General features: G+C 36.0%; 1 protein-coding gene across 1 annotated transcript; it reads right to left on the bottom strand.

Annotated features, from left to right (window-relative positions):
- Nucleotides 1-766: 766 nt before the first annotated feature.
- lhx4 (LIM homeobox 4) lies at nt 767-14414 on the bottom strand. Its single transcript, XM_051116752.1, is given in 7 exon segments — nt 767-2562; nt 4722-4893; nt 4975-5129; nt 7396-7558; nt 7560-7599; nt 10767-10938; nt 14222-14414. Coding segments are annotated over 7 exon segments (1176 nt in total). The 5' UTR covers nt 14307-14414; the 3' UTR covers nt 767-2173.

The following is a 14414-nucleotide window of genomic DNA, read 5'->3' as shown; positions in this document are numbered from 1 at the left end:
AACTGAACCAAGATTTCCAGTTTGTTTGTTCTTATCATTTCTGCTCAGGTAGGTGAAATATTAGGCTAACATCTTAATCTTAATACTGCTCGTACATATTTTTACCACCTATTAACTTTAGTTTGTCAAAATATTGCGCCCTTTACTGCTTACCAAGTCCTTCCTTATATGAGTTAGCAGCTTCCACACGTCTTTCCTGTGGTTTAAACAGCATAAATTAGCAGAACAAGGTATTCACTGTTGTTTACATCAAGTTTCGCTGGTATGGTCATGCATCTGGGTAACTGACCAAATCGTGACATAAGTGCAAACCCTCTATCCACCTTATTTTTCCGTAAAAGCGGACGCAGCCATTTGTAAATTTTATAGGTCTGGCTTCCGGTCTCATCCACATCCAGCTATTTTTAGCTGTACAAAACAGCTTGTTTTGCTACTTGATACTGCAAATTGGTGTCTTACCGTGTTGTTATAATGTATTATCTTAATTATGAACACACGGGTTTGTAGTGCAAATAGTTTTACCGTTTACTGCACATTGTTCTTCTCTTATTTCTCTATAGCGGATAATCTCACCCACAGGCTTTCTTCCACGTTGAAAAAAAAGGTTAATATGTGTATTGTATTTGTTTATTTGAGTGGGAATCAAAACTTATTTACTACAAAAACAACTGTTCTGTGTTATACTAAGCTGTGTTTAACTTTACATCCAAGATTAATAAAAGCATGAAGTGAATAAAAAATGAACCTCGCAGTAACCCAAAGACGATTCGCTTTATTTCTCCATATAGATTTGACTGTACACAATTCATACCATTGGACAGAAGGCATATAGGACTAAATTCAGTGCTCTTTTTTTCAAAGATCCATAGCAATAAATAGTGCTCATGAAACAAGACTGTCAACACTTTTTGAGACTTTACAAAATTTACAGCCATTGAGACTCAACATAGATTCAACAAAACATTTCTGAATGGTTATTTTTCTTTTTTTCCATGTTGCTCTTTGTTAGCTTATATGTTCACTCTTTCAGCATAACGTCATCTTTACTCAGTTTATCATTATGTGGGTCCAAATTTTGCCACAGGATTCCTCATGTTTACAGTTGTATCACCAGTTTTACATAATCTCACTATACTCTTTCCCATTATCCAACTCCTCATAATACTATCAGCGGTACCCATGACAGGAATAAATAACACTAAATCCTCATAGTTGTTGCTTAAATGTGTCAAATAAGAAAAAAAAATACAGTGTAAGTTTCCCTTTTACATGTTTTGCTTGATAATATTGGTCAGGCCAGTAAGGTACTTGTGTCTGTGAAATAGAAATCCACTTGTCATCTGCTCTGATATCCATTTTTGCTCATGAAGCGATGATTAGGAAATGAGGGAAACAAATAGTAATAATAATTAACAGTACCAGAAATAAATATTAACTTTAATTTTAGTCTTTTAAACTAGTTTCATTGCTGAGTCAGAACGCCTGAAGTTAACAAAAAAACACTGAACAGACAGGACCATTGACAGAGATTTTTATGACAACTCAGAGCAGTGCATGCGGATTCATCCTTATTAAAAATAATTTGTATCTATTCTTCAGACCTAATGTGAAGGGCCGTACTCTAGTAGAGCCGTTTAGAAAGTTTCAACCATTAAAATCCCAAACCCTTGTAAGTAGGAAAGATACACTTGTGCCACTTGTTTAAATATCTCTCCTTGTTCGGTGCGCTCCTCTCTTTCCCGTATTCAGCCTGCCGTGTGCAGTCGAGGAGGAACATACAGTAAAGTGCGTCGCCATTTTGAACGTGGACGGTTCTCTTCCTCATTCGGAAACATGCATGGACCCTCTTGTTCTCAAAAACGTGGTGCATCGTGATTGTTTTTCCAGGGTGGTCTGGGGTTCGAACGCCATTCGCAGCTGCACGTCATTTCATGCTGGAAATAGTCCAATCCAGTTTTGAGAACAATGAAAAAATATGAGTTACAAAATTATGATACAGCGCAGACATTCCACGGCGGGTTGCTCGTATCAGCGCGCCATTCAGCAAGGTCAAGCCACCGTGTTAAACTAGGTGCCGTTTTGGGCCTCGCCACACAAACGTCGCCAGTTCTGGGAAAGATGTCTTATAAAATCTTCCAATTTTTTGTCCACTTTCCATTATGACCTTTGATCCTCAGAACTGGGAGTGGTCCATTTCATCAAGCCACGAGGCAGGGCTGGTGGGGAAGTCTGGGTAGCCCGTGCTGCTTCCTGTCGACAGGTCAGAGGTGGGTCCCCCGGCCATCGCTCTCAGAGCTTGACCTACGTTGGGCTGACCGCCCTGACCCATGATGCCGTCCATGTTGAAGCCTAAGTTGTTGAGCAGCGGGGTGTGGCCTGGGAGGGAAGTGATGGATGAGGGGGACTGCGGCAGCCCGTAGGGACTTCCTGCCCGCAGGTCATGGTAAGGCTGCCCGCCCCCCTCCAGGGAGAAGCTCCCGTTGAGCATGTTGCCGTTCGTGACGTCTCCGACGCTTCCGTACAAGCCGTTAGCATGACCAAGGTCTGAGAGGATCTGGTCTTCTGTTAGAGAGAGAAGGCAAAACTAGTTTCAAGATTGTTTCCACAAGAAATACAACTACACAGAAAAAAAATTGGTGTAGAAACAATATTCACTCAGAAATTGCTAGTTAATTTTATAACTATTTACAAAGAAATTAGAATCTAATTGATCATGAAATTTTGAAATAGAAAAACTGAAATAGTAATTTCTTGTAAAAAAAAAAAAAAAAAAAAAAAAAAAAAAATTACAGTGTACAATACTGTTCAACAGTTTGGAGTTCATTTTTACATTTTTAATAGAAATTAATACTTTTATTCAGCAAGGATGCATTAAATTGATCAAAAGTGACAGTAAAGGCATTTATAATGTTATAAAAGATATCTGTTTAAATTTTATATTTTTGAATTTTATATAAGAATCCTGAAAACAAAAATATCACAGTTTCCACTGAAATATTAAGCAGCAACAACTGTTTTCAACATTGATAATAATAAGAAATGTTTCTTGAGCACCAAATCAGCATATTAGAATAGTTTATGAAGGATCCTGTGACACTGAAGACTGGAGTAATGATGCTGAAAATTCAGCTTTGCTGTCACAGGAATAAATTAGATTTTAAAATACACTAAATAGAAAACAGTTTTTATTATAGTTAAACTGTAATAATATTTCACAATATTACCATTTTACTTATCAAATTTTTAAATGTAGCATATACAATGCCTTGCGAAAGTATTCATACCCCTTTTTTAATGTTTTATGTTGCTGCCTTATGTTAAACTGTTTTAAACTACTTTTTTTTCCCACATCAATCTACACTCCATGCACCATAACGACAAAGCAAAAACATAATTGTCACAACTTCATAAATTTATTGTAAATAAAAACTAAAATAAGTACATTGCATAAGTATTCATACCCTTATCACAGTACATAGTTGAAGCACCTTTACAGCCTCAAGTCTTTTTGGGTATGATGCAACAAGATTTGCCCATCAACATCTGGCTATTATCCGCCATTCTTCACCTCATCTCTTCACCTCTCACACTCTATCAGCTTGGATGGGGGCTGGCAGACATTTTCAGGTTTTTCCAGAAATGTTTGATTGGGTTCAAGCCCAGGCTGTGGCTGGGCCACTCAAGGACATTCACAGAGTTGTCTATAAGCCACTCTTGCTGTGTGCTGAGGGTCATTGTCCTGTTGGAAGGTGAACCTTCTGCCCAGTCTGAGGTTCTGAATGCTCTGGAGTGGGTTTTCATTAAGGCTATCTCAATATTTTGGTGCACTGAGCTTTTCTTCTACTCTAACAAGTCCCTCAGTCCCTGCCACTGAAAAACAGAAGGAACCACAGGTTTTGTTTTTTTCCTCTGAAATGCATTTTCAGCTGTAAGACCTTTTATTAAGATGTGTGTGCTTTCCAAATCATACCCATTTAATTTGCCACAGGATAACTTCACTCAAAGTTTAGTAACATCTAGAACCAATATGAATGCTCCTGAGCTAAATTTCAACTGTCCCATGAATATTTATGCAATGGAATTAAGTTTTTTATTTTTAATAAATTCGCAAAGATGTTAAAAACATGTTTTGTTTTTTTTTGGTATGGTGTAGATTGATGTGGGGAAAAATAAAAATGAAGGGGTATGAATACTTTTGCAAGGCACTGTAGATGCTCTTGCACACAGAAAAAGAAGAATTGCAGTCATGACAAAGACCTCATAAATATCCAGTTTAAAAGGGAGATCACATGCTTCTGGAAATATCTGAGACGCGATGAGCATTTGTGATTTACTCTCCATACGCACAGAAGCGCAACCAGACTGTTCTTTCAACAACAACAAAGGCCCTGTGTGCTTCCTCTCTAATCGACTAAAAGCTTCACCAATTTTATAGAGTTTGTGCATCGCTGCTTTCATTTCTCGTAAACACGGCCTCCCTTTGAAAGCGACTCTAGACATTTTATGAGTTCTCAAAACGGGCTGACAAAAATGAAATAATCATAAAAACACGTAGAAGAACCAAAAACCTCATTTGAATATTCCAAACAATTCACCAAGTGGCATACGTTTAAAATAAAAGGCATAAGAAATGAAAGCATGAAGGGACATAAAAAATGTTTTTGAAAAGAATACGAAGAGAGAGAAAGCAAAGGCATCATGGGAAATGCAAATAGACTAACCTCTGAAGCTAAGCTCGCTGTCGCTGAGTCCTGCATCGTCAGCTGAGCTCTCTTTCTCCGTCTTACTAGACCCTCGACTGCGTTTGACGCTTTTGTAGAACTGACCCCAGCGGTGCCGCCCAGCATCCTTCTTCAGCCGTTTCTCTTTTGCTCGCCTGTTTTGAAACCACACCTGTAGACAGACAAGCCTCAGTGAAAACACAGACAGACATTTAATCATATTAAACACTTTAAGTGTGACTTATAGCCTCACCTGCACTACTCTCATGTCCAGGCCCGTTTCTGAAGAGAGCTGCTCGCGTACATGTCGTGCTGGCTTAGGCGAGTTCTTATAGGCGCTTTTGAGCGTCTCCAGCTGTTTGGCTGTGATGGTGGTTCGTGGACGTTTTGCTCCTGTCTCTGAATCATCTGTAACACACAAATTTGTAAAACTTCAAAGTGTGACATTTCTTTGATGCTAAACAGAACTGTAAGTGATGCCCCTGTCTGCCATTGATTGGTCAAACAAATAGCCCCACCCCACTTATTTATATACAGTCAAACCAAAAAATATTCAGACTCCAGATATAATTTTTGATTTTTTTTTTGTACTAGTGAGTGCAGGACACTATAGTTCATTTATGTAAGCGAGGATAGCAAAATAAAGTAAACTGTGACATATTATACCCCAAAATTCTTCATAAAGTGGACTACCAGTAAAATTGATAAAAAATTGTCACCAAAAATTATTCAGACACTTTGACCTGACCATGTTTTGCTTAAGTTTTCTTTTTTTTAATTGCCAATGCAACCTTTTTACACCACAAACTGAACAAAATTAAGCATTGCTTGGTAATTGGTCAATAAAGTATTGATAGTTGTGTAAATATTGTCATACTAACAGTTGTCTGAATTTCTGGTTGATTGTAATGCATTACATACCTTTCTATCAAAGTTATCTGACATTATCAATATGAATTTGTTCTGACACAGTTTAACTCTGAGTTCTTATATATTCTTATATATTATATTTCATTACCATTTTCTAAACTATAGTGATAATGTGAGAAATGTTGAAGGTGTCTGAATAAATTCTGATTTGACTGTATGTCTTACATATTAGGATGAGGAACAAAGTATTTATACATTATATATTATGCTGACCAAGACTACATTTATTCTATCTAAATACAGCTGAAACATAGTATTTTGAAATATTATTACAATTTAAAATAACAATTTTCTATTTTAAAACAATTTAAAATATAATTTATTCCTGTGATGCAAAGCTGAATTTTTGCAGCCATTACTCCAGTCTTCAGTGTCACATGATCCTACAGAAATCATTCTAATATGCTGATTTTAAATAACCAACTTTTTTTAAATAAACTTAAATAACTGTTGAAATGAAAAACACAATCATATAGGTGAAAGCTAGTATGAGCAGAACTGAGCTCAAAAAAGTGAATAAAAATTAAAATCTAACTAAACTGATTCACTGTTGAACTGAAGGAAATTTCTCCAGCACGAGGCAAAATGTCAGGAGCTCATCTACTGTGAGGTACGAGTAAAGAAGAGTTTGTGGGATGCTTTGAGTGGAAGTGCTCACACATGGCCAGTCGATACTCTCCTGAAACTGTCACACTGTGGCGGAAGAGGGAATAAATCTCCCCTGAGAATGGCATGCCAGTGCGAGTTATTGGGGCCCTACCGTAAAAGTGCATTGCATCACTTAATATAATCAATCAACAGCCCACAGAAATCTCCATAAATACAGCGTGAGGGGCTTTCAGAGGCAGATCCATGAGAGGTCAGATCACTGAGGGACTTAATATGCCAGACACTGAGACCCCACTAGACTGTAGTTAATGATGATTTTGTCTCCTTACTACTATCCTGTTGCCTCCACTGATCTCTCAGTGCCTCTATATGATTGTAAAAGAAGAAGTTAATTACACCATCTCCACTCCTGAACTTTGCTGACAGAATGATTTCCAATTAGGACAGAAAATCCGGCGACGTGGGCCGAGGCTGGGACAATGCATCTGTATACCACAGCAATATCATATGCCAGTTCAGCAGGATAGATAGATAGATAGATAGATAGATATAATTATTACATTGCTTACTGAGCATATTTGTGACCCTGGACCACAAAACCAGTCTAAAGTAGCACGGGTGTATTTGTAGCAATAGCCAACAATGCACTGTATGGGTCAAAATTATTGATTTTTCTTTTATGCCAAAAATCATTAGGATATTAAGTAATCATGTTCCAAGATATCTTGTGAATATCCTACTGTAAATATATCAAAACTTAATTTTTGATTAGTAATATGCATTGCTAAGAACTACATTTGGACAAATTTAAAGGCGATTTTCTCAATATTTAGATTTTTTTTTTTTTGCACCCTCAGATTCCAGATTTTAAAGTAGCTGTATCTCGGCCAAATATTGTCCTATCCTGACAAACCATACATCAGTGAAAAGCTTATTTTTTCACTTTCTTATTAAATCTCAATTTAAAAAAATGGACCCTAGTGTTTTTGTCCAGGGTCACATTTCTGAAATTCTGATATAGACATCTGACTGCTTTTATTTCTCAAATTATAACACAAACATTCATTTTTTAAATGTTACAAACTCAAATTGTACGGCATATTTGATTTACACTGATCTGAAGCCAGCAGCTCACCATTTTGTTTGGCTGTTTCGTAGTCCTCCTTGCACACGAGCCTCCCGTCCTCCATGAGGTAGAACTCATCACCGGTGGCCAGCTGCCTGCTGCACATTACGCAGGCGAAGCAGTGAAGGTGGTACACAAAGTCCTGAGCTTTCCGGACCACCTGCGTCGGGGGGAATCCCTTGCTGGCACGATGCACATTTTGTCCCAAAACGCCTGCAGGTACACAAATAGAGACAGTTTAATACAGATTCAAATTCAGGTATTATGCCATTAATCACGAGCAAAAACTGCCACAAAGATGTGATTCCTATCTTCATCTGAACCATGTTACAGCCATTTGTTCAATTCTCAGCTGATTTTCACATATGTGACCCTGGACCACAAAACCAGTCCCAATTGTCAAATTGGGATTTACTGAATAAATAAGTTTCCATTGATGTATGGTTTGTTAGGATATGACAATATTTGGCCGCGATACAACTATTTGAAAATCTGGAATCTGAGGGTGCAAAAAACAGAAATGGCTTTAAAAGTTGTGCAAATGAAGGTCTTAGCAATGCATATGACTAATCAAAAATTAAGTTTTGATATATTTACGGTAGGAAATTTACAAAATATCTTCATGGAGCATGATCTTTACTTAATATCATAATGATTTTTGGCATAAAAGAAAAATTGATCATTTTGACCCATACAATGTATTTTTGGCTATTACTACTAATATACCCATGCTACTTAAGACTGGTTATGTCCAGGATCACATATATGGATAATTCTGAAGACATTATTTTATGTCTAATCCTGATTTTAAGGTCAGAATTATGGCCAGTGAAGAAAATGCAAACATGACCCAGATGTTTTCTGCTACATCTGTGGGTGTTTTATTACATCCAAACTGTAACAGAAATGTACAGATTTTGTGAACAAACGTGTTTACATAAAGTTCCTTGACATTGCATGGACTATTTGAACATATTTTCCCACTCCTTTGCAGATGTAAGATAAATAATACATTTTGAATACTTATTTTTGCCATTAAAAAACTATAACAATAGTCTGCTTTTATTACAGTATACATGCTTTTATTTTATTATATTCTATTATTATATTAAGTCTAAAAAAGCACAATATGTGTGTGTGTGTGTGTGTGTGTGTGTGTAGAGAGAGATAGAGAGAGAGAGAGATAGAAAGAAATCGATTGTTATTTTGTGAAAAAACGATCATGTTATGTTTATATATAAAATTCTATATTAATTATATGATTTATTTACATATATTTTAAATAAATAAATATATATATATATATAAAATCATCAATTTTGTTATTTTGATATGTGCATTTAAGATGATAACTGAAAATTTTTCATTCTTATTTTGTGAGGAAAAAAAATCTGCATGTGTGATGGAATATAAATAATCATGTACATATACAATCATGTATTTACATAAATTATATAAAATATATATTGAAAATAAAGTTTTAGTGATATTTTCGAACTTCAAATCATCAGATTAGGAAACATTATACTGTTTTTGCAAATATTCATATTAAATGTTGAAATTAAAATTAGCTAAGATTATTAAAAGCTATAGAAGTATTGTTCATGTTAACTAATGTAGTTAACCAATGTTAACAAATGAAACCTTGTTGTAAAGTGTTACCCAAATTCATTTTAGAGTTTAAGTGTCATTGCATTTTGAATTTCACTGTGGCTATTTCATAAGCAATCTTTTTATAACCGCAAAGGCTGTAATAAGTTACAAAAGCTCAGATACTATAGCAGGCATCTTTGTTTGTGGTTGTCATGTCCCTGGAGTTGACAAATGGTCTTGATCAATGTAGGAGAGGCAGAGAGATCCACAGGAGAAAGAGACAGAGAGAGAAAGAGAAAGAGAAAGAGAGAGAGAGAGGCCACTAAACGCACGCACAGAACGCCTCATAAAGCACTGAGTCAGAATAGGCTGTAAATCACAGTGTGAATACTGCTAAATAAACCCTCCTTTTACTTAACCAAGGTGAAGTTTTTGCAACATTAACGGGAAGGCGAGCCCCCGCCCCCCTCGCCTGTGAACCGTCTGCATTTCCTCCTCCATCCCCCTCTCCATCCTCCTCCTCAGCAGCAGCAGCACCACCACGGTCTTAACATTAAAATCCCTCCTTTTGTCCCCACGGGCTTGCTAATAAAGTTAGCCTCCACTCTGAGTCTTGCTAGCGTTTTAGGTCTCATTGAAGCCTGTGACATTAAAACCTCTCAAACATGATTTGGTAAAAGCCACTACTGATCCTGTTTTGGATAAAAGTCAAACTTAATTTCCTTCCTTAAAGCCAAGGGGAAAATCCAATCGCAAAAAAAAGAAGAAAAGTGGAAAGAAAGGAAGGAAAGACACAGGGAAGAAGAGCAAAAAAAAAAAAATGCAAAGTTGCTTTCTTGAGTTCTTATATAGCACTGGGAATTGAATTTGGGAACATGCAGTCTTTGCGGCCGAGTTCCAGCACACTTCCTAACCTGACATGAGAAAAATGAAACAGCACTTTATTAACCATGACAGAGAATCTATGTGCCAGCCTTTCCTTGAACACACTCCCACACTGACACACACACACATGCACGCTAGTGCCAAACAGCACTAATAAAAAGTATGAGAAATCAGATGTGAAATGCCTCTGTGTGAAGACATTTGACAAATGTGACTTGAAACAATCTGGTTCTGTCATTTCCAGTTATTGATAATTCATGCACCCACTACAGTGACTGAAACAACATCCAGCATAGAACAGAGATTAAATAACACCTCTCATCATATTATGTACAATGATGTACTGTACAGCTATCCGCCTTTTTTCCGCAAGAGTGGGCGCGGCCATTTGCCAATTTTATGGGTCTGGCTTCCGTTTCATCCGCGTGTACAAAACAGCTCGTTCTGCTGCTTGATATTGCAAATTGGTGTGTCTTTCCACAATATTTAAATGTATTAACTTAATTATTAGCACACTGATTGGTAGTGCAAACAGTTTATTCTTCTCGTTATGCGGATAATAAACCGAAAAAGGTGGATAGACCTACGTAAGATTTTACTCCATTAATTACTTAAATTATGCTTTTATTTAACTGGGTAAATAAAGGTTGACCATCTTCTGTTTGTTTAGTTATGTGAACTCTATTTGTCCTATTCTGAAATATTCATAAAAATAACTTCGTTTTGCATTCAGCAACTATATTATGTGCTTAAAGAATTTTTAGGCTGATATTGGCTTTGATTTTATTGTTTAGCATCATAAAATTTATTAAACGAATAAAACAAAGATAGATAGATAGATAGATAGATAGATGGATAGATGGATAGATAGATACTAACAGTGCAAGAAAACATGGACTCACTTGAAGAAATCCTCTTTGCAGTAGACATTCCCCGCGCGAGAAAAACACTTGTCTGCCAGGAGTGCGTGACAGTCGGCGCACTTGAGACATTTTGAGTGCCAATGTCGATCCAGCACCTTCAGAATAAACTTATCCAGGATGTGTTGACTGCAGCCTGCGCACTGAGGGATCTCTGGAGAAACGCACGGACAAAAAGCGATTTGGGTGACTTAGTGTTAACAATATTTATAGATAAAAAGGTAACACATACTGACTAACAGGTTTAAAAATTTGAAGGCAATAACAAATATGGTTAGCCTACATTGTATAATGCCGGACAACCCGTTAGGTTTTGCACATTTAAATAGTAATGCTGTGAATTTATACTTTATGTATATTCATATAATTGAAAAAGCTCCTGATCTGTAATAATCTGGGGTATAGACGCAATAAGGATCATACTGTTGAAATTTCTTATAAAGCGACATGAAAAAAAAAAAATTGTTAGATCTTCTGTGTGAAATAGTCGTTCTGAAACAAAGGTGCAAGGTCCTTGACTCGAAATAATTTTAGCTTGTTACTCCGCTTGAGAGTATTATTTTGAAAATGATAACCTTCTGTTGTAGAAAGTAAAATAAAGTAATATCTAATAGTGATGAGGAAAATACTGACTGGACTTTGCCATTAACATTTAATATTTGTAAAAGGTAAACGACAAATCAAACAAATCGACAATGAATTATGACAACAGCACTGAAAAAGACAACAAAAAATGTACTTATAATATCACGCTCATGTAATTGCTATAATAAATAAGAAATTGTTAAATACTATATCAATACTATATATATATACTATATCAATACTATATATATATATATATCATTGCTAATTATTAGGCTAGTAAGTGTTTAACTGACGTTAGAGAATATTGTAAAAGCACATTTGGAGTGAGTAGGCTACCTTCCACGAGACAACCTATGGGACCGGTAAACGCTGGACAGGTGAGGAAAGATGTCCATTTGTTGGTAAATAATCAATATCTCAGAAGAAAACAGGCGAGGACATGAGGACATTGAGATTGAAATCATATAACTGGTCCATCGATTCTTTAACAGAGACAGTCTGTCACTTCAATTACTGTTGCTCAAGAACAAGTGCTCGAATCAAACAAACACAAAAATCCGAAATCTAAAACCAAAAATACATTAAAGTATAAATAAATGCTGTTGATCTTATTCCGTACAACAGAGGAAATCCGTTTAAGCGTTACTCGTTATATTATGATTTCTTCAAATCACAGTATCATGGCATTTAATATCGATATTTGACCTCTGATCTTCTGTTCTTTCTGTCTGCAGGTTCTCACACGTGTTTTTCTAATGGATTCAAGAATAGGCAGGATATTCTAATATGACGCAAGAGAATAGTAGTTTTATCAAAGAAGCGTTTTGAATTCATGCGTAATCACGTGAATAGTGTTTTACGCGTCATGTAAACGTACGGCAAATGTCTCCAAAGTTAATCAAAACTGACCTCTACAGCAATCATAGCCAATAATATCACAGTGAGAGAGAACAGTGTTACCCACACAACAACAAAACACCATCAACACTAAAATAATGCGGTAAATAGTAACTAAACAACACTGTAACATGAAATACATAAATACAATAAATGTAAATAACATCAAACATTAACACACAAATTTTAAATGAAGTGTAAACAAATATGATTTTGTGAATGACCCTTTTCCATACATTAACAGACATTAACATTTTTTATTATTAGGCCTATATTTAACATATTTTAAAAACGTGTTAAATATATAAATTATTTAAAAATAACAAATTATTTTACCGTTTCTGGTAAGGTAATTTACAGGCAAATAACCATGCTTACTGTAGTATTTTCCATTCTTCTTCCGCTGAAATGCCTGTGTTCATAATGCTGTGTGACTATTTCACAGAGGTTCGTGTGGTGCTGAAGGAACAGCTCCCGACTCAGTTTTACTCACTCAACCGCCTTCAGCTTTTAACGCTCATTTACTCTAAGGATGTATTTGATTAGCCAGTCAATTGAATGATGGCTACCATGACATGCCTTTCTTTAACATCAACGTATGCATCTAAAATACACCAATTAACTCCTAAATCTTTGTTTTATCATTAAACGCATTGCCATTTACATCCCGTCGTCGTGCAGGCTTCTATTTTCGAATGTTTACTTTTTTTTTTTAAATAATTACCCATATGTTTTTTTAAAAGCACCTTATTCGTTTGAATAATAATATTTAGATCCATACCGCAAGAAGAGATTATTCTTAAAATAATCCTCACTTAATCCATCATTTATACGTCAAGGGGGGTTGAGTAGCAATATCTTTTAATCTACTATCGTTTAATGAAATTAAGCATTCGCCACTGACAGACCTTAAGTATTGCCTACTTAACCTTTTGGTCATTCTTTAAAAAATAAATAAATAAATAAAGTGGTTAGTTGTCTTTCAAATTATTTTCAGTCAAATACCATTTGTTATTTTTGCACGAACCTAGTGACTAACATTATGTTTTCTTTACAATAAACAATTGCAAAAGGTAGAAAACAAGTGTGCTTCAAACAAGATGAGGTGCATCTGTACATTTCTGAAGCTCGCCTGTGAATAATTAGGTCAGGAATTTATCCAATTCAAACTCCATCTTGATTGTGAGATCAGATTATATAGGCCTAACACAGATTAATTTGCGACTGATAAGGACCAGATGCGAAGATAATAGGCAATGCCATTTTTTAAAATTAAATGTTCATGTACTGTATCTGGATGGTCTTATAATCTCTATTTTATTGAGTTAAATAACATGGGATGCACTCTGCTCCATTCAACCAGAAAAATCGAATTGATTATTATTATTATTATTAGGGTTTTTTTTTTTTCCCCAAATCTTTGTTTCATTTCTAGCACCTTTTAGACTGCTATTCCTAACCACAACCAACACAACTTATTAAAAGAGGTGCAATGTAACTGTTCTAGCCAACTGTGCGATCTAACATTAGTCTGACTAATCAGCAATCTGCCTGGATATATATACATATTTTAATTTAGCCTGCATTGTGAGATTGTAAAGCACTGCACTTACACCAGACACATTTTTACGATGCTATGGCATGAATTTCGTTGGAGAGCTCAGTTACGACCATATTTTAAAAAGAACATTCCTCAGTTCTCATCATAAAATTACATTTGGAATTTTTTGACAAATGATATTTACAGTTAAAGATATTCATATCAAAATAATAATAAAGCTCTATGCGTCTGATCTGATTTTACCACCGGTATACTAGCTCCCGTATAATTCCCCAGTGGAGTTTAATTAAAAGCTACATGTTATTCAACAGTGGTGGCCTGCAGACGCCCGGAGGAGGCCTGCCAATTTTCTGATGAACTAATCAATATAAGCAGAAGAAAAAGCCCTTACGTTGCAGTGGCACTCCGAGGATGTCCGGCAGACCCTTCACCGCGCTCTCGCCGGGCAACACAGCCGCACTTTGCATCATTTTCATCCAGTCCGATAAAACGCACACATGCACCCGCTCGCGAAAGTCTGAGAATCTCAGATGTGCATAAAATAATTTTTCTCCCCGGATAGTGTCCTTTTAGAGTCCTCGCGC

This window comes from Labeo rohita, chromosome 8 (assembly GCF_022985175.1).
Source record: "Labeo rohita strain BAU-BD-2019 chromosome 8, IGBB_LRoh.1.0, whole genome shotgun sequence".
Taxonomy (NCBI): Eukaryota; Metazoa; Chordata; class Actinopteri; order Cypriniformes; family Cyprinidae; genus Labeo; species Labeo rohita.
Note: the sequence above shows the minus strand (reverse complement) of the source record. Positions and strands in the feature narration are given on the sequence as shown.